This window comes from Cupressus sempervirens, chromosome 3 (genome assembly GCF_028749045.1).
Source record: "Cupressus sempervirens isolate cs-2001-9-10 chromosome 3, ASM2874904v1, whole genome shotgun sequence".
NCBI classification, from domain to species: domain Eukaryota; kingdom Viridiplantae; phylum Streptophyta; class Pinopsida; order Cupressales; family Cupressaceae; genus Cupressus; species Cupressus sempervirens.
The window spans coordinates 501,508,889-501,533,325 of NC_143120.1; the positions used below are offsets into that span (position 1 = coordinate 501,508,889).

The window sequence follows — 24,437 nt, forward strand, 5'->3', positions numbered from 1 at the left end:
CCGATCGGACTAGCAGTTGGGTTTGCTATGGGGTTTGCACAAGTGGCAGAACCTGTCAGCCGAGAGAGTATGCCAACTCCTACCAAAGTACTACTTGTAGCAAAAACCGTGGCACCTACTGAAGCACAATCGGTAGCAGAAATTGTGGCACCTATAGTAGAGTGTATCGGAGGAGAGAGAGGAGACTACCATGGCGGTACCTGAGCTACTAGTACCAGAGATAGCAGAGAGCCAGAATACGCCTGGTGTGCACTTGGATGTAGTGGGTTCAGATGCAGTAGTTACAGTGGATTCAACACTCTTAGCATCACCCGAGCGAGATAGGGAGAGTTGCATGCAGAGGCTAAGTACCTACTTAAGTACGCGGTTCCATCGTACTCCAGTACCTCGGATGGCCTACATGTAGACAGCTATGTAGGACGAAATTTTGGAGGAAAACACTTAGTAGGCATAGATAGCGAAGCCAATACAAGTGTGGGACCGTCTCATAGTGCTATTGAGCATATGGTGGAAGTAGTAGAAAAGGTTGTGGGGTTCTAGTAGGATCACCCAGTGGCGTCTGAAGAAGTGGAAACATTCTTTGCTGATATAGCCGCTCTAGCGACTTGGGCTTGAGAGGTGGTGGCATCTTCGGAGGCCCAGGCTTTAGACTCTGTGGTGAAGGGGCTGGAGGGAGTGGTATCTTTTATGAGATCAGGATGTCCGACTGCCTTTACAATTTGCTTTGAGGATAGAGGTTGGCCAAGCGTGGAAACTACAGAAATGCGTCAGGATTGGGTTGCCACGGGGAGTTCGGCCACTTAGGAGATTGAGAAGATATACACGGAGGCATATTACACCCTTTGGAGGAGCTAGGCAGATCAAGTAGCAGTTGAGAGGACTCAGGAGGAGTCAGTTATCGGGTTAGTCGCGGAAAGGGCAGCCTAGGAATTTGAGAGGGTAGCCTTGCTAGAAAAACAGAGTTAGTTATAGCAATTGGCAGCAGAGAAAGAAGCTAGCAGATGAGAAAGAAAAGGAATTAGGAGAGATTGTTGGGATGATGCAGTTAGTTCTGGAGCTTCAGATGGAAGCAGAAGCTGAATTGAAAGTTCGAAAGGAGCAGGTCTACAAGCTACGGGTTGAGTTGAGTGCATTGAGAGGCATGGACACCTACCACGCGAGGAACCCATCCCCCTACCTAGTATCTGTGTATTGATGTAATTAGTTGTGCAATTTTCAATTTTTGAGTTTTGTAATTGTCGTTCGAAGACGACTTTTCTATTTTGTGGGGGGGGGGGGGATGATGTTGTCGGTAAAATTATAAAATAGCCGATGGGTAGATTAGCATGTTGTTGGTGAAGTTATAAAGTGGCTGACGAGGTTGAGTCACCCCTTTGGAATGGTATATGAACAACTTTGGATCAAGATTGTAATCATCATTGGAAGCACTATGTAATCTCTTCCGCATATATGTGAATAATAAAAGGAATACTTCTATGTTACATATTCTTGTCTATCATTTGCATGCATTAGTAAATTGTTTATCCCGTACGGTAAACGGTGCTTTAGTGGCAAATGTTGCGCATGTGTGCAAAGCTTTAGTGAAGTCAACTGAGAGGGGCTATAGACATATTTGTGGGACTCCTTATCGATTACATGTTATGAATAATGCACTCAATGAAAAGGGTAAAACTATCTCAATTAAGACAATTGTCACAAATGCTAGTCATGAGGAAATGTTTATGTAATGTCCCTTTTTTTGGGACATTAGAAATTAATTAAATAATTAGAAAAATCTGAGTTGGCGAAATATAATGACAAGTCAATTTATTTATTCAATAGAGCAATTAAAGTGACTTTTTCAGTCAATTAGACAAATAAAGCAAAAGCCAAATTATTTCAAATTAAAAAGACATTTAAAAGTAATTTGAAGAGGCAAGCAGAAAGAAAGCAAAAAATCACTACAACTGGCTATAAAACAACAATGGGAGATTCATTCAAGCAGGTTTGATTTTGTTATTTTCTCTTAGAGTATTTGGGAGCTTCTAGCCTCAATTGAAACCTGAGGATGAAAGCGTTCAGGACTTCTGGGTGGATCAGACAGAAACGTATTTCACTCTGTTGGGTGGATTCATTTCAAAATTTACATTGAATTACATCCGGAGAAATTTATAGATATCTTTTCCGAATACAGGGTACTTTTTATAAAATATCAGTATATTTTGTAGTCTTGACTATTTTATTTCATTAAAGACTTTCACACAAAATTTGGCTTGAGATTTTATGAAGTCTTGGATTTGGGACACTATATCAAATAGTCGCTTTCAAATATTTATAATAAATAGTATTCAGGCGCGAGTTATTGGATCATAGGGAAAAATAAATAAAAGACCATTAACACTATGAATAAGGAAATATAAAAATTCATTGCATCATATATTCCTAAAGTTACTTTGATATTCATATTTTTTTTCTCATATTTCTAAGGAGTATTCCTGAACTTTTGAGCAATTACTTTCCATATCGACATAATTGAATATATGCTGTGAATCAAGGATTGTAGTGCCACATTAGCCTGTCAAGTTTACAGAAGCCAGAACCATTATTATAACTGAACTCTTATGTTAATTGATTTAAGTTTGTTTATTGCCAGTATTAATAAACAAAACGATACATAGTGGGCTGGTGGATTACTTTAAGGAGTCAGTGTTATCTTTGGCATCACTGCTTTGTAGATATTGAGTGATTCCAATAGCTTCTCCTTGCAGAAACACACATATGTTGCTGTTTGTGCCGGTCTTCATTAACTGTTTTGGTCAGTGTGTTCTTCAAGAGTTTGGTTTAGTGCTTTTCGAGCTTGTCATGTATGTTGAAGAATACTTGAGCATTTCATGCTTGTTTGACTCCCCTCCTTGGCACAGCGCTGTATCTTTATCAGAGGAGTAACAGGTTGATTGACAAGAAATTGAATAGTAATTGCTCTGTTAGTGTGTCTTGAGCATAATATTGGTCATATCCATTGGAAAAATGGGCATATGTTTTGGGAGTTTTAGCGTCTACATTATTCTTGAAGATTGTAAATGTTGAAGGGAATTTCATTGGTGCTATAACTTGGATGGGCTTTCTGACTATTTATAGGCCCCGTATATGGTGAAGGTTTCATTATTTATCAAGGGTGCTTGTCATTATCAGTCTTAGGCCACCTCCTCTTCTTGTATGATCTGAAGCAGAACTAGTTCGTGTGAGAATCTCCGTGGCATATGGACAGCTGAGAACCATGGTTCCAGTGAATCTTATGGGGTCTAATCCTGCCAAAGGTACTATGTAATGCTGATCTCAAGTTCCAGATAATGAGCATATCACTGTTGTGCGTTAATGAGTGCTGATGTGGGAATTTCCAGATTGCAATGAAGATCAAGGAAATTGTATATCCAAATTTGCCTCTGTATGTCAGAGTTCTACTACTATGCAAATATGGTCAGCATTCTGTTCTATTTGCAGTTTGTAAGCTTTCTTTAATTTACATGAAGAATGTGCTCTCCATCTATTATATCAACAATGCTAGATATTGGTTTCCAAAAGTATCTAAGATGTACAAATCTGAGCAACAATTAATTTTATTTGGTCTATACATATTGTCAGTTTATTCTGTCGGAAAACTCAGACTTGAAAAAGTATAGAGCATTGTAAGAATCTTAGTAGACAACAAAGGTAGCATCTTACAATTTATTTGCAATTACCACACGTCACATGCTTCCTCGAGACCTACTTCAAGAAACAACTCTTGGAAGTTGAAATTTGTAGCCACTCAATAGACATCATACTTTATTCTTTGGGAGAGGATGCTTGATTTGTAGGAGGCACTGCAACTAATGGTTATGATAGTACAATGGAATTGATGTCATAAGTCAAAGACATGGTAGAGAAAACGTTGAAGGAGGTGGGGAAGAGTGATGTCTTTGGGGTTGATGCCAATTCTATTGTCTCCTTCATTTTTGAGGATTCTAATGTGCCTTCCTTTGGAGAGGTGTATGAGTGCATTGATTCCCTAATCAAGTGAAGCATATTGTGTGAGCTAAGGACCCCACATAACAATTCTCCATTTAGCATATTCAACCATTCATTCATTGCAGATGGGAGAAGCTCAACACTCTCTTATACATCGTTGCTTGTGCATTTAACTAAAGTGGCATGTGAAAAGGTGCAATAGATTTACCCTTTACAAGATGTTTTGGTGATGGAAGGGTTCATCAAGGCCATTGAGAAAATTTATGGTTCTATAGAGGCCTTCTGGACTTGCACCAAGAGGACAAAATTTACCACTTGTTGGCGATATTTTGAGGTAAACAAGATTGATTTATGGACTCTTGCAAAGCCTGGTTTGGTTTCACTAAGTTATCAATAGTCTCTTGCATTGGTAAAAGTAAATCAGATCTCTATACTTAATCTCTTTTGCATTTTATTTCAAAGTCATTATTAGAAGTATTTGAAGAGATCACATTGCCAAATCATTTGTCAGTTTAAGAAGTTGATACACCATTGAATGAGTAACATAAGTCGCTTTGTGATCACTAGCATATCACATCCTGAGTTGTCAGGCTTGAAGTTGGATGTTTGCATTGTATACCTTGGGGCCACTTCATTTGATCAAGCAATTGGCATATTGTTAGCATTTGGAGATTCCTTGTTCAAGAGATGATATAATGCTTAGTGTTTCATTCTGCATGTTGGAGTTGTCACAAAAATTACATCAACTGGGTTTAGCATTGATAATAGCTAACCGATTACTTAAGATCAAATAGTATATGAAAGCATTATAGCAATGCATACAAAAAATCATAATGAATCCTACAATTATGAAGATCAGTCACATACACCTAATGGACAGTGCAAGTCAAGGCTTTTCACTATGAAGATAATCATCTTGGCATCTTAGTATAAATCAGAAGATTGAAAATGGGAGAGTAATGGCATTAAGGTAATAAGCATTATGACATGTTGGGCATATTGATCAATGGAATTATGTATATGGAGAAAGAGGATAACATCAAAATTAAAATCAGTTCACCATATTGATGAAGTCTCTTGACTGATAATATGGAATAGCAATTATATCAAGGATGGATAGAGACTCTCTTTACCAATGACAGCATAATATGCAATAAAATATTATTGCAATAACTAATTAATTTGATTCATCCTCCCAGATTGTTAAAATAAAGAATGTATCTTAAGTGATAGCAATCAGACCAATGCCAACAATGACTGAGACAAAGATGTTATCCATCATCTAATTGGTATCACTTATGGAAAGGTATGATATTAATAATTAACTACAGTGATTTATGATAACCAGACATCAATCTTGAAGAGGAGTACGAAGACAGTCTTATTGATAACAAGAAATTGTTATAAAAAGGATTAATGGCAGCAATCTACTTATTGTGACTTAAGAAGACAGTGCTTAGTAGAAGAAGACTAATCTGTATTCATGAAATATCTAACCGATCATATGTGAAATGGTGTGATTAGTATTATGGAAAGGAGGTGATGGTGAAGAGACATGAACCATGTCTTTTGGAACACAACTTATCATTTCATTTGGAAGATGTAAGGAGCCATTTGTTCTCACTTATCCAACATCGAATTTGAACCTTTATCTCTTTATCCATTATTTGATCTGCTCTTTGAGCAATTTTCCTTATTGGCCAATATCATTCGCTAGCACATCTTGTCAAGGTCAGAGACAATACCATTGATTGCAAGGAAGAGTTGAATACATTAGAAAGAACATAGGACTTGTTGGAAGATAATAATTCCTTATTTAAACTATAAACTATGTCACTGTAAGTGATATTATCATAGAAAACATTGCAATATGATAGGCTTACATCTGACATGGAATCGCTATAAGTGATTAGAAAGACAAGATCATCTGACACACTCAAGTTGCTCTATCATACATATAAAATATCATTTTGTTGCACTTAGTGCAATTATATATAATCAGTTCACTTGGCACATATCTAATTGCTCAAGCAGAGATAGCAGTCATATTGATATTAGTCATCATTTACATTCTCTCAACTACACAAGCAGTATCATACTTTGTATTTCATAGCCAAAATTGAGTTTTAAAGTTAATTGTCCGAAAACCCCAAGATATTCTAAAAGGGGACATTACACACAAGCTCAGCAGAGCCAACCTCACAGTTCTACCTACATTTTGTAGAGGAGATAGTAGAGGTGTGAGGTCGCTTTTCATGGAACCATACAAGAGAGGCTAGAAGTAAAAAGAAATCAACAAGTGATGCTTGTAACACCGTAGCTGATTTATTCAATGTACAGCTGAAGGATGATATAGATGATGTTATTGGAAATTCTTTGTTACCAAAGGCATTCGATTTGATAAGGATCACTCCTTATAAGATGATGGTGATGGTAGCAAGCACGAGACCATCATACTTGTCACAAGAGGAGATGAAATCAAGGAACTATTCCAAGATAAATGTGTTAATGGAGAAAATGAAGGAATGTTGGGGGATTAAATGGACTAATTGTAGTGTTAGATGGGTGGACTGACATTAGGCATCACCCACTCAGCAATATCATGTAATGATGGTGGGTATTGTTTCAAGATTGAAAAAATTAAAAGAGAAATAAATGACAAACTCATAGCCACAAAAGATATAACATTGCAATAGGAGAGGACAAGGTAGACATGAAAACATCCATATCTATATCTCATGTTAATCTAGTAAGTCTTGTTGGACCAAAAGATTCAAAATATAGTGGGCTCTCTTCATGGCTCACGTTTTAAAATCAAGTCCTTCACCACCACCACAGGAACCACTTCATTTACTTTTAGTAGAACATCGCATAATGTTTTTGTGCTAGAAACACACCTAGAGCACAAACATCATTGGAGGCAACTGGGTCGAACAGTTTGTAGCATGATCATGCAAACATTACATGTGCTTTTTTGTTAAATCAACAACATCCCTTTCAGTGTCAGGGATAACATTTATTGTGATATGGTTACTATTCAAGGCATCACAAAGATGCTTATTTTCAATTTTAGATGCTCAAGGATGGTTATTTTAGACAATAACACAAAATGTAGTCCAAATAGTGACAAAGTGTGCCCTTGTCTATTATGTGTAGGGAAACTAATTAAGGTAGCTTGGAGACATATTTGGACTCTTTGTTTGCTTGCAATGAATAATGCACTAAAGGTTGTGGGAAAAATCAAGAGGAGCAAAGGAGTGGTCAGTAATGCCAGAGATGTGTAAATGTTTGTTTGCAACCACCACACTTCACATGCACTCCTACACACTTCATGTGTAATTTTTAGGAGCTTCTCTAAGGAGTTTTTGAAACCTACGAAGACTAGATTGGCATCTTTGTTCACTCTCTTGGAGAGAATAATTTGCAAGATGCATTTCAACTAATGAGTGTGACACCAAAATGGAATCGTTGTGTCGAGTCCTGGATAGGTTAGGGAAATAAGTTGAAGGATGCAATCAAAAGTGATGCTTTTTGGAGTGATGCAAAAAATATAGTTTCCATCATTACTCCAGGTTTCTAGGTGATGCAGAGGAAAAGGTTTCACATAGAACTTGGAAACAATCTAATGCCAAATGGGCATACTTTCCAACAAAGGGCTACAAAATACAATTTGAGTTGAATCTTCAACATCTACAAGAAAACACCTTGATACATCTTTGGAATGATAAATGTGACATGAAAAGGCCTTACATGCAAACCAAGCACACAAACAATCATATAACAGGCTTATACCACCTTGTAGCAACAGTGATATGAACTAACATAGAGAATTGTTTTTTAGGAATCAATTTATTTGACTTGTCAAATCAAAAGATGATTTTTTATGGAAAGAAGGAAAGTTGTTCACAACATGATAAGCTACCCACACACCAATTTATAAGTCCTTATTCATACATAGTTGTGCTAAGTTGCTAACACGTTCTTTAGACTGCAGATTTGGGGAAACCATAATTTGAACAAGCTATCCTTACAAAAATAGACATTACTTGTTTCTCAATGATAATAAATCAAACTTAAAGAAAATGAAAGTAGACTCAATATTATTTCCAACCATATGACATTTGTACCCCAATCCTTATGTACAAAAGAGTAAAAAGTGTTGAAACATACACAAATCAGGATTCTACCAGTTTGAGATACAACTAGAACAGTCACAACTACTAGCATGAACCCAATGTAGACAAATGGTATTCTTTTGTTGTCTTTGAGATTTTGGGACACACACATCAATGATCATCTTCCATATGCATGTATGAGCAATCTGGTTTCCTGAAGCATTGTGTTACATTTACTTCTGTGTAATGTTTTTCCATTACTTCTGTAGCATGTATCCAAACTAGTTTACCCGTGACGGTAAACAAGGTCTAGGTGATGCTCATTGAGGTGAAGCATCGAGAATTCTCAGGAGGTCACCCATCCTAGTACTACTATGTTAGCCCGCAAATGGGCCCTAATTTAAAAAATTTCAAAGGGTGAATCTCCCCCTTTTCCATCCATACTTGAGCTTTATATTTCAGTTCATCTCGGGTCTTGAACTATGTTGAACTAGGTTCAAAATGATTGAATTGGCTTAAAGAAGTTCATATGTTCGATAAGTTCAGTGTTGCAGACAGTTTGGTGATTTCAAAGTGCAGGTTCAAACTCGAGGTTCAGTTTGATACAAAATGGTTCAAAAGAGATTCACAAGTTCAATGTGTAAAGTTTAGATGTATAGATCTAGGTTAAAAGACACAAGGCCCAATGTGGTTCAATCAATTTCGAGGGCGGTTTCTCTTGGGATAGTAGGTCTAGATTGGCCTGTACAGGATCATTAGATTTTAGCAACTTACAGATTGATTTTCAAGGGATCAAGAAAAGGAACTTCAAATCAATTTCTTAGGTTCATGATATCAGTTATAAAAGACAGAAAGAAGTGAAGAAGGTGCATTTAAAACATTTGGCAAATGCCCGATAGGTTTCAGAACTCATAGATTGATTGCTGAAGGGTTGTATGAGAAATTCTATTAATTTAGAAACCCTTGATGTAGTGAAGAAGCGTTGTTGGACTTGAGATATTATGAGTTTATTACATTAAAAGATGACATGAAATTTGCATTCTGGTATCAAATGGTCATATACTTTGTTACCTATTACAGCATTAAAAGTCTTGGAAGAGGTGGTGGTCTAAGCATAAAAAGAGAAGAGGCATACCCAATTTTCGTATTTTTTCTTTTGCTCTCCATGTTCTAGAATATAAAGCTTGTGGAATGAAATGCCAACTTGATGAAAGGCATTAATAGAATATCCACAACATCCATTAGTGTTCAGAACACAACCCATGAACATACAATAAGTTCATACAGACTGTTTGTTAGAATACCTAGAGGAGAGAAGAGTAGTTCTACAAAGAAGCAGAAGGACATGAACCCGATTAAATAAGCCAAGGGAAAAGCCATTGAAACAATCGGGAATATCGATCAAAATGAGAAGATTGGATAGATTGTGATCTATCATTACAAGCTATCGTGACCTTCTAAGCTAACATTAGCAGCCTTAAATTCAAATTAAATATCATTTCTCTACAACTCGGGTGAAGGCAAGAATGAGCCTATTTCAAAAGAGGCTAAGGCATCCCAATGCACTGTGTGGCCACAATGATAGATCTTGCATATCATCTTATCGACACCGCATTAACACCGACCATGGAGACCAACGAAGGTCAAAGGTCGAGTTGACCGTGGAGAATAGGCATGAGTTCTATCGGGCTAATGAGGAATTCATAAATACATGCAAAGTGGGGTCCTCATTGTTCATATCCGGAAGAAAGATTTAATGTGAGGTAGACGTAGGTTTCTTTCAAATTATGGTCCTCACCCTATTCATGCCATTAGTTCCTCCAACGAAGGCAATCAATTTTTTTTATAAAGAAGATTCGCAAAGGAATATTGCTCTTGGGCAACCCGATAATTGGCGATCTTCAATGCAAATATCATTGTGCATACAAAATTTGATGAATAATGTCGGGAATGCCTAAATTATGCACTAGAATATCTAGTCATTAAATTCAAAATCAATGAAGCATATTCGTTGGGCTCCAAATGCCTCTGAATTGACTCTCATGTTTTAGCAAAGTATGGAGGGTGTTCACCGAATGTTTGAAGGAATTCCCCAAGGCAATCGACAGAAAATGGCACAGATAATGTTCGAAACTTTCAATGCACCTACCACATATGTTGCAATTTAGACAGTGCTTGCTCTATATGCAAATAAATGAACAACTGGTATTATGCTAGACTCTAGTGATGGTGTTACACACATGGCCCCAATCTATAAAGAATATGCTATCCCCCCATGTAGATAGCTTGAGTGAAAGAGGTGTGCAAAATGTTTGATAGAATGCTCGACAACTTCCTCATTTTCTTATGCCTATATATGTCGGGTATTGGAAAGCCAATTCACCCAAATACAACACTTGGAAGGAAGAGCTTGAAGAAAATTGAAATACAGAGTTCATGCAAATAGGCAAGAGGATTCTATTTAGGGTAGCAATCCCAGGTGTGGAATCTCACTCAATTAATGCACATACACAACTCAACAATTTGGTATTGATTAGCAATCAAAGGAAACATGTCAATTGAAAAGGCAATGACCTTAGAAGCACAAAGAAAGGAAGTGTATGCAAATTGCTTAAGAAAATGCCTCTTGATAATTTATATGCTTGTGAGAGTCTCTAAAATGTCGTTGCCGTAACATCGACATCGACATCTAATATTCTAGCATGTCATAGTGAAAGAAAATCTGATCGGGTGTAGGAGATTAGAATGGATTGACTAAGCTAATTAATCATTCCATCTCCCAAGAAGTAGAGTTTATAAACATTAATAAGTTACCCCTTCCCGATATATTGTTTAATTTTTATTTGGTTAAACACTAAATATGGCTAAATCGAAAAAGGATTTATAATCTATTTGTGATCAAGCAAAATGAGAGGAAAGTAGAAATTGCTACAAAATGAGATTTTATTTTATTTCATTCTCTTTCAAGAATCGGTTATGGGAAACCGAAAAGGGCAAAGGATGGTTATTTAAGAGATGATCTTCAAACAGAGGAGGTTCTGCTTTTTTCAAAGGTTCTGTGTGTTACAAAGAGGAGAAAACTTCTATGATTGTTATGCAAAGAGGGAGGACTAATAATTTTTTAATTTCAAACTTTAATTTGTGAGTACAAAGGCAAGAGGATCTATAGTATCATTTTGTATACTTAGAGAAGGAAAGTATTTGTGTATCAAATCTTTGAGTTTGGATGCTTTTTTCTTATTGATATTAATTTGTGAATTAATTCAATATTCTCTAAATGTCATTCTGTCTCACTCAATCATGAATGTATTTATCACTTGGTCTTTGAATCAAGGTTATTCATGTATTTAGAAGAATTGATATGCTTTTCTCTCTTTGTGTTCTTTGTAATGTAAGGGTCAAATAAATTGTCTTTGTGCCATTTATTGTTTGTTTTCAGTTGTTTATTTCTTTCACATCTATTCTGTGTTTACAGGTAGAAGTTTGTGTGCCTTTCTTTCTTTCAGGTTAAAAGCATCTCTGAAAGTGGTTTTGTGAATTCATTGGAAATCTCACACGAGGAGCTGTACCCAGGACAATTTAGAGGAAGATTATCAATTCCATGATAATTTTTCCAATTGTTAGTGCAGTTTGTACGTCATTGTGAGCTTTTGGAGTCAATTTATGTATTTGTTGTTGAAGGAAAAATCTATTAACTTCCTACTTATCAATTGATGAGCTTAAGGGGATTTTTAATGAATGGTTCATAAGGCACAACACTTGGTTAAGGTTTTGCAAATGGAGTTGCAAGAAGAGTGGTTTAACCATGGAGGAAACTTTGTAATTAAGCACGCTCTAGTTGGAGTAGTAATGAGATGGATGACCTCCTAAGAAGTCCTAGTGCTTCACCTTTGTGAGCATCACCTAGACCCAATGAGTGATAAGTGTTCTATTCATTGTCATGAGAGGATGGGTTTGTGTAAACCACTACTCATGAAACATGGGTCTATGAATTTGAGTCAAAAACTAAAAAGTTTAATCCTAATAGCTATATCGTAATTTGACTTGCTATGGAAAATATCTCCTACTAATCAATTGATGAGCTTAAGGGGCTTTCAAATGAATGGTTCATAAAGTACAACACTTGGTGAAGGTTTTGCAAATGAGGTTGCAAGAAAAATGGGTTTAATCATGGAGGAAACTCTATAGTTAAGCGTGCTCAAGATGGAGTAGTACTAGGATAAGTAACCTCTGGAGAAGTGGTGGTGCTTCACTTTTTTGACCATCACCTAGATCCAATGAGTGCTAAGTGTTCTATTCATTATCATGAGAGATGGATTAGTGTAAACCTCTACTCATGAAATATAGGTCAGTGAGTTTGACTCAAAAACTATAAAGTTAAATCCTGATAGCAATATCATAGTTTGAGTTGCTGTGAAAAATATCTCCTACTTATCAATTGATGAACTTAAGGGGCTTTCTAATGAATGGTTCATAAGGCACAACACTTGGTGAAGGTTTTGCAAATGGGGTTGCAAGAAGAGTGGGTTTAGGAAACTCCGTAGCTAAGCGCACTCGAGCTAGACTAGTACTGACATGGGTGACCTCCAAGGAAGTCTTGGTGCTTCACCTTTGCGAGCATCACCTAGATCCAATGAGTGCTAAGTGTTCTATTCATTGTCATAGAGATGGGTTTGTGTAAATCAGTACTCATGAAATATGGGTTAATGAGTTTGAATCAAAAACTAGAAAGTTACATCCTAGTAGCAATATCATAATTTGAAATGTTGTGGAAAAATCTCGTACTTATCAATGATCAAATTGTTAAAGAATAACAACAATTTGATTGATAATCAAAAACTGATTTCACACAATTCACCATGTGTTACAATGGCTCACAGTGTACCAATAGAGAAAGAAATCAGCCCTCAGAACAATCTCACGAAGAAACCCTCAACAAATTCATAAAAATGAATAAAAGAAATGTCAAGGAATAAATTCTTTTTCTCCATGAAGTCTCTTTTATAATACAAAATGCAACTTGACTTCTTCCTCACTTTTCATTAAAGATTCTTCATCAACGCACTTTTCAATTAGAAGCTCTCATTTAATAATTTTAAATAAATAACTCCCAAGCTCAAAGCTTCATGAAGACACTTTTCACTTAAAAGACTTCTTCAACACACCATCAAATTATCAAATTAAAATGATGAATTTATTTATCAAAGTAGACTTAATAAATAACTTATAATATCAAGCTCCATCAATTGTCCCAATCAAACATTGAAGGTGCCAAGCTCTAGGTGCCGAAATTGCACTGGTGAAAATAGTAACCTCCCAAAATCAGTTGACTAGTGAAAATAGTAACCTCCCAAAATCAGTTGACTAAGTATAAATAACATGTTACTCAACAAAGACCCTCAAATCACACTGTTAGCTCACGAAGGTCGCAATGATGATGATTTGACTTTGCCAAGTTATAGGAACTTTCTAAAATGGGGACATTACAAAGAACACCTAAGTAAGACCTAATTGAAATCCTATAAGAACTATTTGGAATCCTGGTGCAGTGGTGGGATCCCAAACATCATTTTCCTTCATGAACTTAGGGGGTCCAACATCAAACTCAAATAACAGATTATCATATGACACAGTAACATAAATATCAAACTAGGGACTGTTCACCACCTGAACTACACAAACATGTTAATCTATGGTTTATATCTGTAAATTGTAGGAGATATGATGTGTGACCTGATCTGCCTGAATCAAATTGTGATATGGTAGGGTGACATTGATATCAAACAACAAATTGCTCACAAAGTGAACGACACCCATATATTGATCTGTGCTCTTTAGTAGTGAACTGTTAAAGACATGATGTGTGACCTACTCCACTTGGATAATGTCATGCCTCTAAATGTAATATCCTACCCGGATATCCCTTTCCAATTTTTCTCAATTAAATTTCAAAATCGTGAAAATAACTTATGTGGAAATAACTAGCAATATTAACCAGTAAATAACCAACAAATACTCATTAAAATACTCAAAAAACGTTATTGCATTATAATGTTCAACAATGTAATAACAATCCAATCGTAAAAAAAATGATAATAGTCAAATTGGATAATCAGAAATGAACCTAAACTGCAACTGTGAACTCCATCATGAATTCACCACAGATCATGAATCGAGGCTACGTCCAATCCACCAAAAAGAACCAGAGGGTTTACATCCTTGGATCTCGAATAGAAGATGAAGCTTCCTTGTGTTCTCCAAAGAGAAACCAAAAATTCAATCTCAAATCCACGCACGCCCAAATGAATGAGGATTTCCTCTTTTATGTTCAAAATGGTGACCCTTCAGTTTCCTTCTACTATCCTTCGTGTTCTTCTACTTTGTTGCCTTTAACCCACTTTATAATATTAATCTGACCCATTTTATTAATTTGCATTTAGCCCCCTTAAGCCAAAATTAATATTTTATGAACTAGACTTTAGGATTTCGAATGTGCCCAGAAGGGGCATTACAAGTCCTCCCTCCTCGAGATTGCTTGTCCTCAAGCAATCGGTATAGGGATCCCATACAAATCTGCAAGTAGCTCTATAGCCCATCCTAAAATCATAGCCTGTAGCATGGTGAAACAAGTTGTCCAGCTGCAGTTCTTCAACTAATGAATTTTTTGGATCCCAAGTAAATCTCTGATACTCCACTGTGTTCGTAGGCTGCAGGATTCCTATCACAAACCTCAAAGTGTGTAGTATCACAGTATGCTCCTCCCAATGCAAAGTACACGTTGTGTTGATCCCTGGATCCCAAACCAACTTGTCAACATGATCTTGGGTGTTGAAATAGATGATCGATGAATTACTACCCTCCTGAATCAGCTAGCTGAACAAATGGATGTCAAACACACTGCCCATATGCAAGGAAAGCAGCTCGTTCTATCTCAAGATGTTGATGCCATAACTTGGGCCGGCATGAAGAATGTCAATGATGTGGCAACTATGTTGCTGAACTAGGAACATAAAAATCTCATATGGAGAATATTGCAACATGTGTGGCTCCCACTCACCTACAAGCAAGTCACTGACCCCTTTTGGTCAAGCAATATCTGAAAATCTATTATTAGTCCAAGCAGGGCAGCTATTGATAATTGGAGTATGCAGAAAGATGAAATCACCAATCAATAAGTAGGAAGCTGCCATATCATAAGAGCTTGGTGATAAATCTGTATCCAAGCTATTAAAACCCTCAAGGCACACTAAGAACAACTCTGAACTCTCCCCTTCACCATAAGTATCATCACTAAAATCAACATCTTCATCAACAAAATAATCTTCACACATAGTTTTCGAAGTAAATTTACTTGGTCCATCTCCTATGTCATGAAAAGGTGAGATCATACAACTGTTTTGAAAAGCAGAACTCATTTTTTGGTCCTTAAAGCTTTCTTCATCATTATGAGCCTCATCTAGATACGTTGAAGTGGGGGAACTAAGTTCATCCTCATTCTCACCAAGGGTATTGATCTCTTCTACAATGTGTATGATATCCTTGGTTCTATGATCATCTAAGTCATCTATGCAAATGGCTGCTATAGAATTCTGATTTTCAGCTTGATTTAAAGATGAATTTATCATACTTAGCTGAAGACAAAGTTCATCCAACTCCTTCTCTTTATCTTCTGCATGTTTGATGGCTAGATCCCTGTCCTTGAGCAACTTTAAGTAATCTGATTTTATTCTTTCCAATGCCCTCTTAAGAGTGTGAAAGTTTGCACTATTGATTCCTTCTCCTTTTCAAAACTATTAACTTCTTACAAGGTTTCTTCAATGCTTTTATGGGTGTTATCAAAATGCACTAAGGCTGCAATGATCATCTTGAAATGGAATTTCTAATCAGTCCTTCTAATCAGCCCCTATAGTAACATCATCTTGCTCTAGATTTTGAATGCTAGATCCAATTTTAGTTGTACCATTTTGAGAGTTTCCTTCTATTTTCGTTTGTATTGTCTCATCAATTATTACGCAATCGTTATGGGAAGGTACTTTCTCATTTTTAGACATATGCAGATAGACATTCTCATGAAAGTGCTTTTCAATAACCACTTCCAAATCGCTAAATAAAATGCTAGAACAATCCTTACCATTAACGATAGAGGAACCCTATAGTAACATCATCTTGCTCTAGATTTTGAATGCTAGATCCAATTTTAGTTGTACCATTTTGAGAGTTTCCTTCTATTTTCATTTGTATTATCTCATCAATTATTACGCCATTGTTTTCAAATAATCCATCCTCATGGGAAGGTACTTTCTCATTTTTAGACATATCATGCAGATAGACATTCTCATGGAAGTGCTTGTCAATAACCACTTCCAAATCACTAAATAAAATGCTAGAACAATCCTTACCATTAATCATAGAGGAACCCTTCTCATAATCTTCATCATGTCGAAGATGAACTAAGGAGTCCTTAACTTCCTCAATGCTGATCTGTACTTCTTGAGTTGTCTCTTCTTCCTTGTTACCCTCACAAGTGTGATCAAGTGACCAGTTATGCTTGCAAGTAAAACAAGCCTGCTCTTTCCTCATTTGATTCTTGTTCATTTTTTGAGATTCTACAACCTGTAATTCCCTTGCCTTTGGTTCTTGTTTAGCCTGCTGTTATTTGTACTTCTCAATTTTTGTCTCACATTGTTTAAGCACCTTGTTGACCAAGTTACAAGCATCTTTTGAAGCCTCTTGTTCTTTGGTTGAAACTGCTAACGTATGTGAAAGAGGCTGGAGATGAGCAGCACTTTCATTAATTGTCATAGCCATAATGTCTTCCATGGCTGCAACAACATCTGCATTGTGTTCTCCTCTGATTGGGCCTAATAGATTTTGAAACATGGTATGTATTAAGTCATACAGTCCCAGGTCAAGTAGTAGATTGCATAACCTGATATCTGCAAATGATATAAGTATGGTTACCCTTCTTGGGAAATAATGACTGCTATTGTCACCAAGATGTTGAAAACTATCACCAATGAGCTGAATTACCTCCTTCATAGTGTCTTCTTTGTAAGGTTCTTGTGGGGCCAAAATTATTATGACTTCCTATAATATGCTTTATGAATAAGTTATTAATTGTACTTGCAATGACAGTTCAAAGCCAGCGTTCTGTTGTGAGGTTCTATTAAAGGCGACCCAAATACCTTCAACCGACACACTAGAGGAAATTGCACAACTCCTGGTTACAAACAAATATATTGTCATGTCCCCTAATTTCTTGTAGTAGAATTTAATAAATAGATTGATAAAATAATTTAAGTAATATTATATAATTATAAATAAATGATAAGTTTTATAACATAATCTATTATTTTTATCAAATAGATGTAATATAATATCAATTTATATATTATGGTAATACAATATAAGATCAATTCTACAATAAATATATAATTAAATAATATAAATAACTTATATCATATATATATTTATTATTCATGATTGAAATATAAGCTTTGTATAAATCTTTCAATAACAAACCAATATAAAAATACAAATACACAGAATTAAGATGAATAGTCGTGACTATTCTCTATGCATATATTAATAAGAGAACGATAGCATTAATGGGGGTATATAAATGGCGTTCAATCCAGGTGGACATGGAATTCTGGAACGGAAGCACCTAACTGGGAATATGGGTAGGCTTGTTCGGTGAGTAAAGACAGATGGAGTGTAGACGCTTGTCCAACATTGGCAATAAGAAACAGGCCATCTATGGCAAGCATGGTACAGACAGGTTATTAGTTTTTTACAGAAAGAAGAAACAAATAGGATGGAGGAGGATATCTGCAAGGAAGTTGCCAGCTACAAGATATTACACCTATCATAGCCGCAGCCAGCAAGAATCACACACCACGTTGAAGTATCTGTTTGCACAGTTAGAGGATAAACACAATAAACACACAGTCAGCCAACATCACACATCCTATGCCCTCTCCACATATTCTATGTAGGATAATAGACAAAGCATATAAAGAAAGATTAGTCAACACACAACCCCCAATCATAGTCATCAGAGAAGAGACAAGGTTAATAAGGGGAGGAAGGACAGGAAGGTAGCAGACACACTAGGGATTCAATTAGAAACCATAACCAGAGGTGTGAACAGTTCTCTTATTGTAATGTATAAGATGAAGTCCTGTCTCTCTCAATCAGGGGAGAAGAATGGAGGGAATGGAAGAGCATTGTTAGTTGGGAAAGACAGAGAATTATCCACTTTAAAACAATGGCATCACTATCAGGAGAAACCCTCCACAGATCTTTGGATATGCATTTGTCATTATCATCTTTAGCACAGAAAAATACAGTCACATAAATAGTATCACAAGAACACTGTATCAGCCATTAGAATCATATCAGAGGCAATGATAGAAAGCTTCAGATCGACTGTTAAGTACAACACAGATCATTGGTAGAATCATGATGAGAGGGTCACGTTTATATAAAGTTTCATCAGCAGCCCAACAAGACAGTAGTCTTATAAAGGGCACCAACAACCAAACCACACACACACACACACGCATGCATGCATACATGCAAAGAAATGAAAGAAATATACAAAATTAAAACATTTTGATTTGAGAAGAGAGGCTAACTACAACCAAAATGAAATGAACAATGGTTGAATGGCCTTTATTAGGGTCGTTTTAGGGATTAGGTGCAAAAAAGTGTATTAAAAATTATATTTTCTCCTGTGAAATTCATTTTTATGTGGCACAAAGTGTTTGTTTGGCTGTTTTTGGCCGTCTGGGCACGCAAAGGCTTTTGGAAGTGCCTACATGCTTGTGGGTGCTGTTCAAAGGTGATCAAAGCAAGGCCAATGAGATGAGCAAGAAATCACCCAAGCCAAGGAGATAAAAATTGAACGAGAAAGGACATCAGCAGTGATTAAAGTGTCTGATATGGTACAGTTAATGGGGTAAAAAATCAGAATTTCCTTTAGCAACCAAAGAGGAGTCCACAAGGTAAGTTGGCAAAAATGCCAGTGCATTCAGATTTAGATCTGAGCATTCTTATGAGGGCTTCGATTTTGCAAAAAACTATTAAAAAATAAAAATTCAACCACCAAATCATCCCTTTGGTTGCAGGCTGTGTGAAGGATAAAATCTAAATTCAAAGATCTTTTTGATGGTATCAAGAGGGCTGCAAGTAAGACATCTGCAGACTTTCAGAAGTCTGAAAATACAAGGGTTCATTTTTTTTGGAAAATCCATTTTAAATCCTAAGTCATTGATCCTCATTAGCTTTCATTGCAGACCTTCTTATAAAATTAAATCCGACTTCTGGGACCATGATCCAGCTGAAAATGTCAATTTCCAGACTAAGTCTGAAGATTTCCAAGGAGGAGCAAAAATCTATAAAAAAAAATAAATTAAAGTCATCCAATCACACAAGGGTTTATTGCTGAGTGTTAGGGGGTTGTCCTTGCACGGAATACATCAAGTTTCGAGGGCAAAAAAATACAAAAGCGGTATGTGTGTTTCAGAACTTGTTCATAAAATCTGAATGTCTTATGGGGGTAAAATGTGATTTGTTCCTTGTGTTTGGCTTATAATTCTGATTTCTAACTAATGTTGAAACCTTGGATCATAAATTGAAATACATTTAACATGGTGTTAGCAGCGAGGACTGATCTAGAAATGTTTCCAGACTAATTATATGCAGTCTTCAGAAAATCCGAGTCCATAGTTTTATGACAGGGTCCGATATTTGTTAATTCTAACTTTTGGCCACTTAAGGGCATTGTTTGAAGGATTTTGAAGTCTAGTTGTACATAGTTGTAGACTTAGTCTGCACACCAAGTCCTCAGACTTTGTCTTCAGAACTTGGTGACTACAAAAGTCTAATTTTCATTGAGAATTTAACACATTTATGGATCACTTAGCTTGTTTTGGTATTTTCACTCAAACTTTGCTTAAATCCATATTTCATTTGCAGCCAATAAGTGTTAATTTTCGAAGTCATGGAATTGGATTAGGGATTAAATCCAAAGTCTGAAATCGGTGAAATATATTTAATCCGTTAAGCTAAGGGGTTCTACCGTAAGTCCCTGATATCCTCCAAGTGGGGCAAGGCTGCAGAAACTAATATAGAACACCTGGATCTGCGGATAATAAAGAAAAGGATATTTAACACAAAGGACCATTTACCTCAGACATGGCACTTAAAATAGTGAGAAGTGGCATTTACCATGCATTTGGGTTTCCATCCGCCATTCAGTGCAATAAGCTTTTAGTGGAATGTGCAAGGCATTATGACTCTGAAACCAGGACAATCAGAACTAAATGGTGCTGGCATTCCTACGGGATGTAATATGTCCCCAATTTTAGTCACCTAGGATTAAATAAACTATTGATGGAATTTATGATTATTATTTGAGTCTTACGTAATCAATAATAATATTGAGCTTATTGCTTATCTAAAAAAATAATGTTGAGCTTATTACAAGTTCGCAAAGTTATTAAATGTTTCATTTAATTATTATTTTGGACCTTGGCACCTAGGCTTTATAAAGTCATGGTTTCAGTGATTCAATGATTACTAATTAATTTTTACTTAATTTATAATAAAGTGGAGTTTTTTGCACATAATGGTTTAATATTTTGTATGACCCTTTAAGCCTTGTATTTTAGCATTGAGTTTAGTGCAGAGAAATATTTTTATAATTAAAACATCTACGATTTTAATGGAACTCATCCATTGGAATGGTAAAATATAAATAAATCAATAGTTTGTAATGAGGCCATTTTGACATACACTAATCAAATTCATTTCAAATCTTGAAGTAAAAGAGCATTTATGAATCCAAATTATGCAAAGAGCAATGCTGAAGAAGCTGGTCGAAGGTGTTAGGAAGAAGGCCTTGCTTTGATCACCTTTGAACTTTAAAGATTGAAGCATATTTATAACTCACCCATGATATTCCGAGTACTAAGTTGGGAATTAGAAGTGATTTAAGGGTGAATCATATGTATGCTAATTATATATGGGCAGTGTTAAGAAAAATAAAGACAAACCCTATTAGGGGTCATCACATCCTTGCTAGCACACGGGTGTTTGTGAAAGTCAAAATGTGCTTGGTTGGTGTTTGGCATCTCTTCTTAAGCAGGTGATTGTGTCTAGAGGACAAGCCATTGAAGATTCTAGGTGTTTAGAGTGTATGGGATCATGTTTCAGATTTTAGCATAATAACATGGGGACGCGCGGCCCCCCCCCTTTTGTTTCAGATTTTAGCATAATAACATGGGGACGCGCGGCCCCCCCCCCCTTTTGCCCCACGTCCCGGGACTTGGGGACTCCATCCCCCTATCCCCAGCGGCGCCACCAGATTCTGCCACCTCCATCGAGGATAGGGGACATCCCGATGTTGACTATTTGCAGATTCAACTATTTATGTTTAATGTTCGATGTTCCAATTTAATGCAATGTTCAAGTATTTACTCTTCTACATATTTATATCTTATGTTGCAATACATATTTTCACAACTAGCATTTTCAGTACCATATATATATATATATATATATATATATATACCCACCCTCCTATCCCTCACTGCTGTACCCCCTCTGTCCCCCACTGTTCCCAAATTAAGGCCCCTCTGTCCCCCTATCCTGGAAACTTGTCCCCCCATTCCGCTGTCTCCCCGTCCCCCGGAGCAGTGTAACTATGGATTTAGGAACATGTTGGAAAGTCATAATTGCTGGTCAACTTGTTTCAGGTTTGTAATCTTCACAAAATTCATGCATACCAGGTCTGAGATTTAAGGGTTCCATTTCCAGATTTATATATTAGAAATGAAGTTGATATTGATCATGTTACTGTTCTTCTTTCTAAATGCAAGTTTGTTGTGATAAATGAGTCTCTTTCTAATCAAATCTGGAAATGAAATAACAACCAGCAAACAATTAGATTGCTACCATAATTGCAAGCATTTCAAAAAAAAAAAAATCATGGATGAACATTTTGTTTGACGCATTATTTTTCTGTTTCCAAATAGCCAAGTCTTGCAAGGAAAAGTTTGAATGTGGTTCTAATGGAGATATATTAAGAGGACATTAAATATTTTTTAATGAAACAAAACAATGCTAGTTTTACTTAATTTATGATGTCAATTCGATATTTTCTCTATGCACATTATCTTTAATGCACATAAATTAAATTTCAACAGAAATTTTCAAATTTGAAAGGTTTACTAGACATCGTTTTCCTTTTCTTGGGTTGTTAAATTATACCCTTCAAAAAATGCACAGATAATGCATGAACTCAAAAAGGAATCAAAGGTGCAAGGAAAAATGTTTGAGGTGCCTATATTACGACGAGAAAAGCAAATGGATGAATTCGATGCAATGCACAAACAGCGTTCAGTAGAAGAAAGGGAGGCACTTAAACGTGACATAAGCTGGTTTGTCTTTCATAACATCTCTGTGGATTTTTTGTTTGCCTGTAAAAATTATTCAGGAATCAGTTGACTAGACTTCGTAAATATAATTTTGTTAGTAAAATATGACAATTTGTATTAGCTTTAACTTTAGGCATTTTGAGGGAATTTTCTCTTTGTGATAGAATTCATTTTCTTTGGAGAGGTGTTCCTCGAATCTTTAATTATTTGTAAATTGTTGATTCTTTTTATAAGCTTCTATAATGTAAGATGATGATGCTTGAATATGCTGGATTCAATTCTCATATTCTTTGTATGGTTTGCTGTTTTATCAATTGCCTTAAATATCTTTGATGTGTCATTTTAGGACCTTTAGTCACCATGTTAAATTTACTCAGTGTTAAGTTGGTGTTTCTTTTCTTATAGCAAAGGCTATTCACTCTATGCACAACTCTAAGTAAGAAGTCATGTTTATCAAGTTGATATGCCCAAGGTTTACAAAACATTTAGTTGGATAATTTTTTAAAACATTTTATTGGCTTTTTGTTATTGCTCCAATTGGGTTGGCCAGATCATGAGTTGTGTGATATCATCTTTTTTTTCTGGGTAATTTCCTTAACCTTATTTCTGAACGTCCAGAGAAATTCGGGAAGGAGATCCTTTATCTCCTTATTTGTTTATCTTGATGGCTGAAGGCCTTGATTATTTGTTGAAGCATTTTAAAGGGAGAGGGCTTATACAAGGATGGGTTGTAAATTGTGATATTGAAGCCTAACATTACCTTTAGTTTTAGGACCAGACAACTTTTTTGGGTTTGGCTAGGATAGAGGAACCTAACAATCTCTAAAAAGCTTGATATTCGCTTATCTGCACAATGTTAACAAATTAATGACAAAACTCATGCATATTCTTTTTCAATACGCTACACTGAATTTAGAATAGAATTGCAGACTTTTTGCACTTTCAGATTTGCTCTTTGCCTATGGAGTATCTTGGTTTCCCCTTATCAATTGGATGTCTTAGAAGCGAACACCGAAAGAAACTTTTAGATGGTTTTGCATGTGGGATGAGCCATTGAAAATTCCTTTGGATCAGAAATCTTTATAACCAAAAATGGAGTCTTGCTACCTAAGAGTTGAATTTCAGCCCTTTAATAGTTTGTGACCTTTTCTTGGGACAGTCGAAGCCCAATTGTTGAGCTCTAGCTGCTACACTATACTGAGTATTATGCAGAATCCCTGATAGGATTTGGGCTAGAATTGTCTACTTCAAATATTTGGGAGGTCTAGATGATCATATTTCATGAATGGAGTTGAATGGGAAAGATTCTTTGATTTGGAATACTCCACAAAGGACTTTGTTCTGTTAAAACACCTTTTTTGGATAGCCAATAAGGATAATAGAGTTTTTCTTTGGGGTAGTTATTGGGATAATTCATAATCATCTTATTATTACTTCTTCCCTTTCTTCAGCTCCATTCTCTCAGTGACATCATCTATTCATAGATCCGGGTCAAAAGGGTTTTTTCCTATTTCAAACAAAAAATAAATTAGAAAAAAAAAACTTGCATGCTCCAAAAGATTAACATACTATAACTTAAAGCCTAAGAAGAAACAGGGAAAAAAAGTATCCTGGGAACTGAAACTCCTTACATGTTCCCATCAAATCCACTTAAAACCTTTCAAATTGTCTAAGATGCAATTCTTTTGTGTGAAGATTAAGTAGCGAAAAAGAAGAAAAGAGCAAAAATGTTTTGAACATATTTGAAACATTCACAACATGTTCCTTCTGCATTCCTACAGTTTTCTGCATTAGACTTGCCAAACTTGGCTTACTTGCCACTTTGCCCCGCTCGACTAAATATCAGCAGTACTCATATCTTCAGAAAAATCATGAGTTCTTGTTAAGTTTT

General features: G+C 36.0%; 1 protein-coding gene across 3 annotated transcripts in view; it reads left to right on the forward strand.

Moving 5' to 3' along the window:
- Positions 1–24,437, forward strand: part of PDE312 (Nucleic acid-binding, OB-fold-like protein) — a 245,643-nt gene that overhangs the window by 149,066 nt on the left and 72,140 nt on the right. For all 3 annotated transcript variants that reach the window (XM_089820551.1, XM_089820550.1, XM_089820552.1), the window contains exon 13: positions 22,398–22,549. In XM_089820551.1, the coding sequence (XP_089676677.1) occupies positions 22,398–22,549 (152 nt within the window). The remainder of the gene's footprint in view (positions 1–22,397; positions 22,550–24,437) is intronic.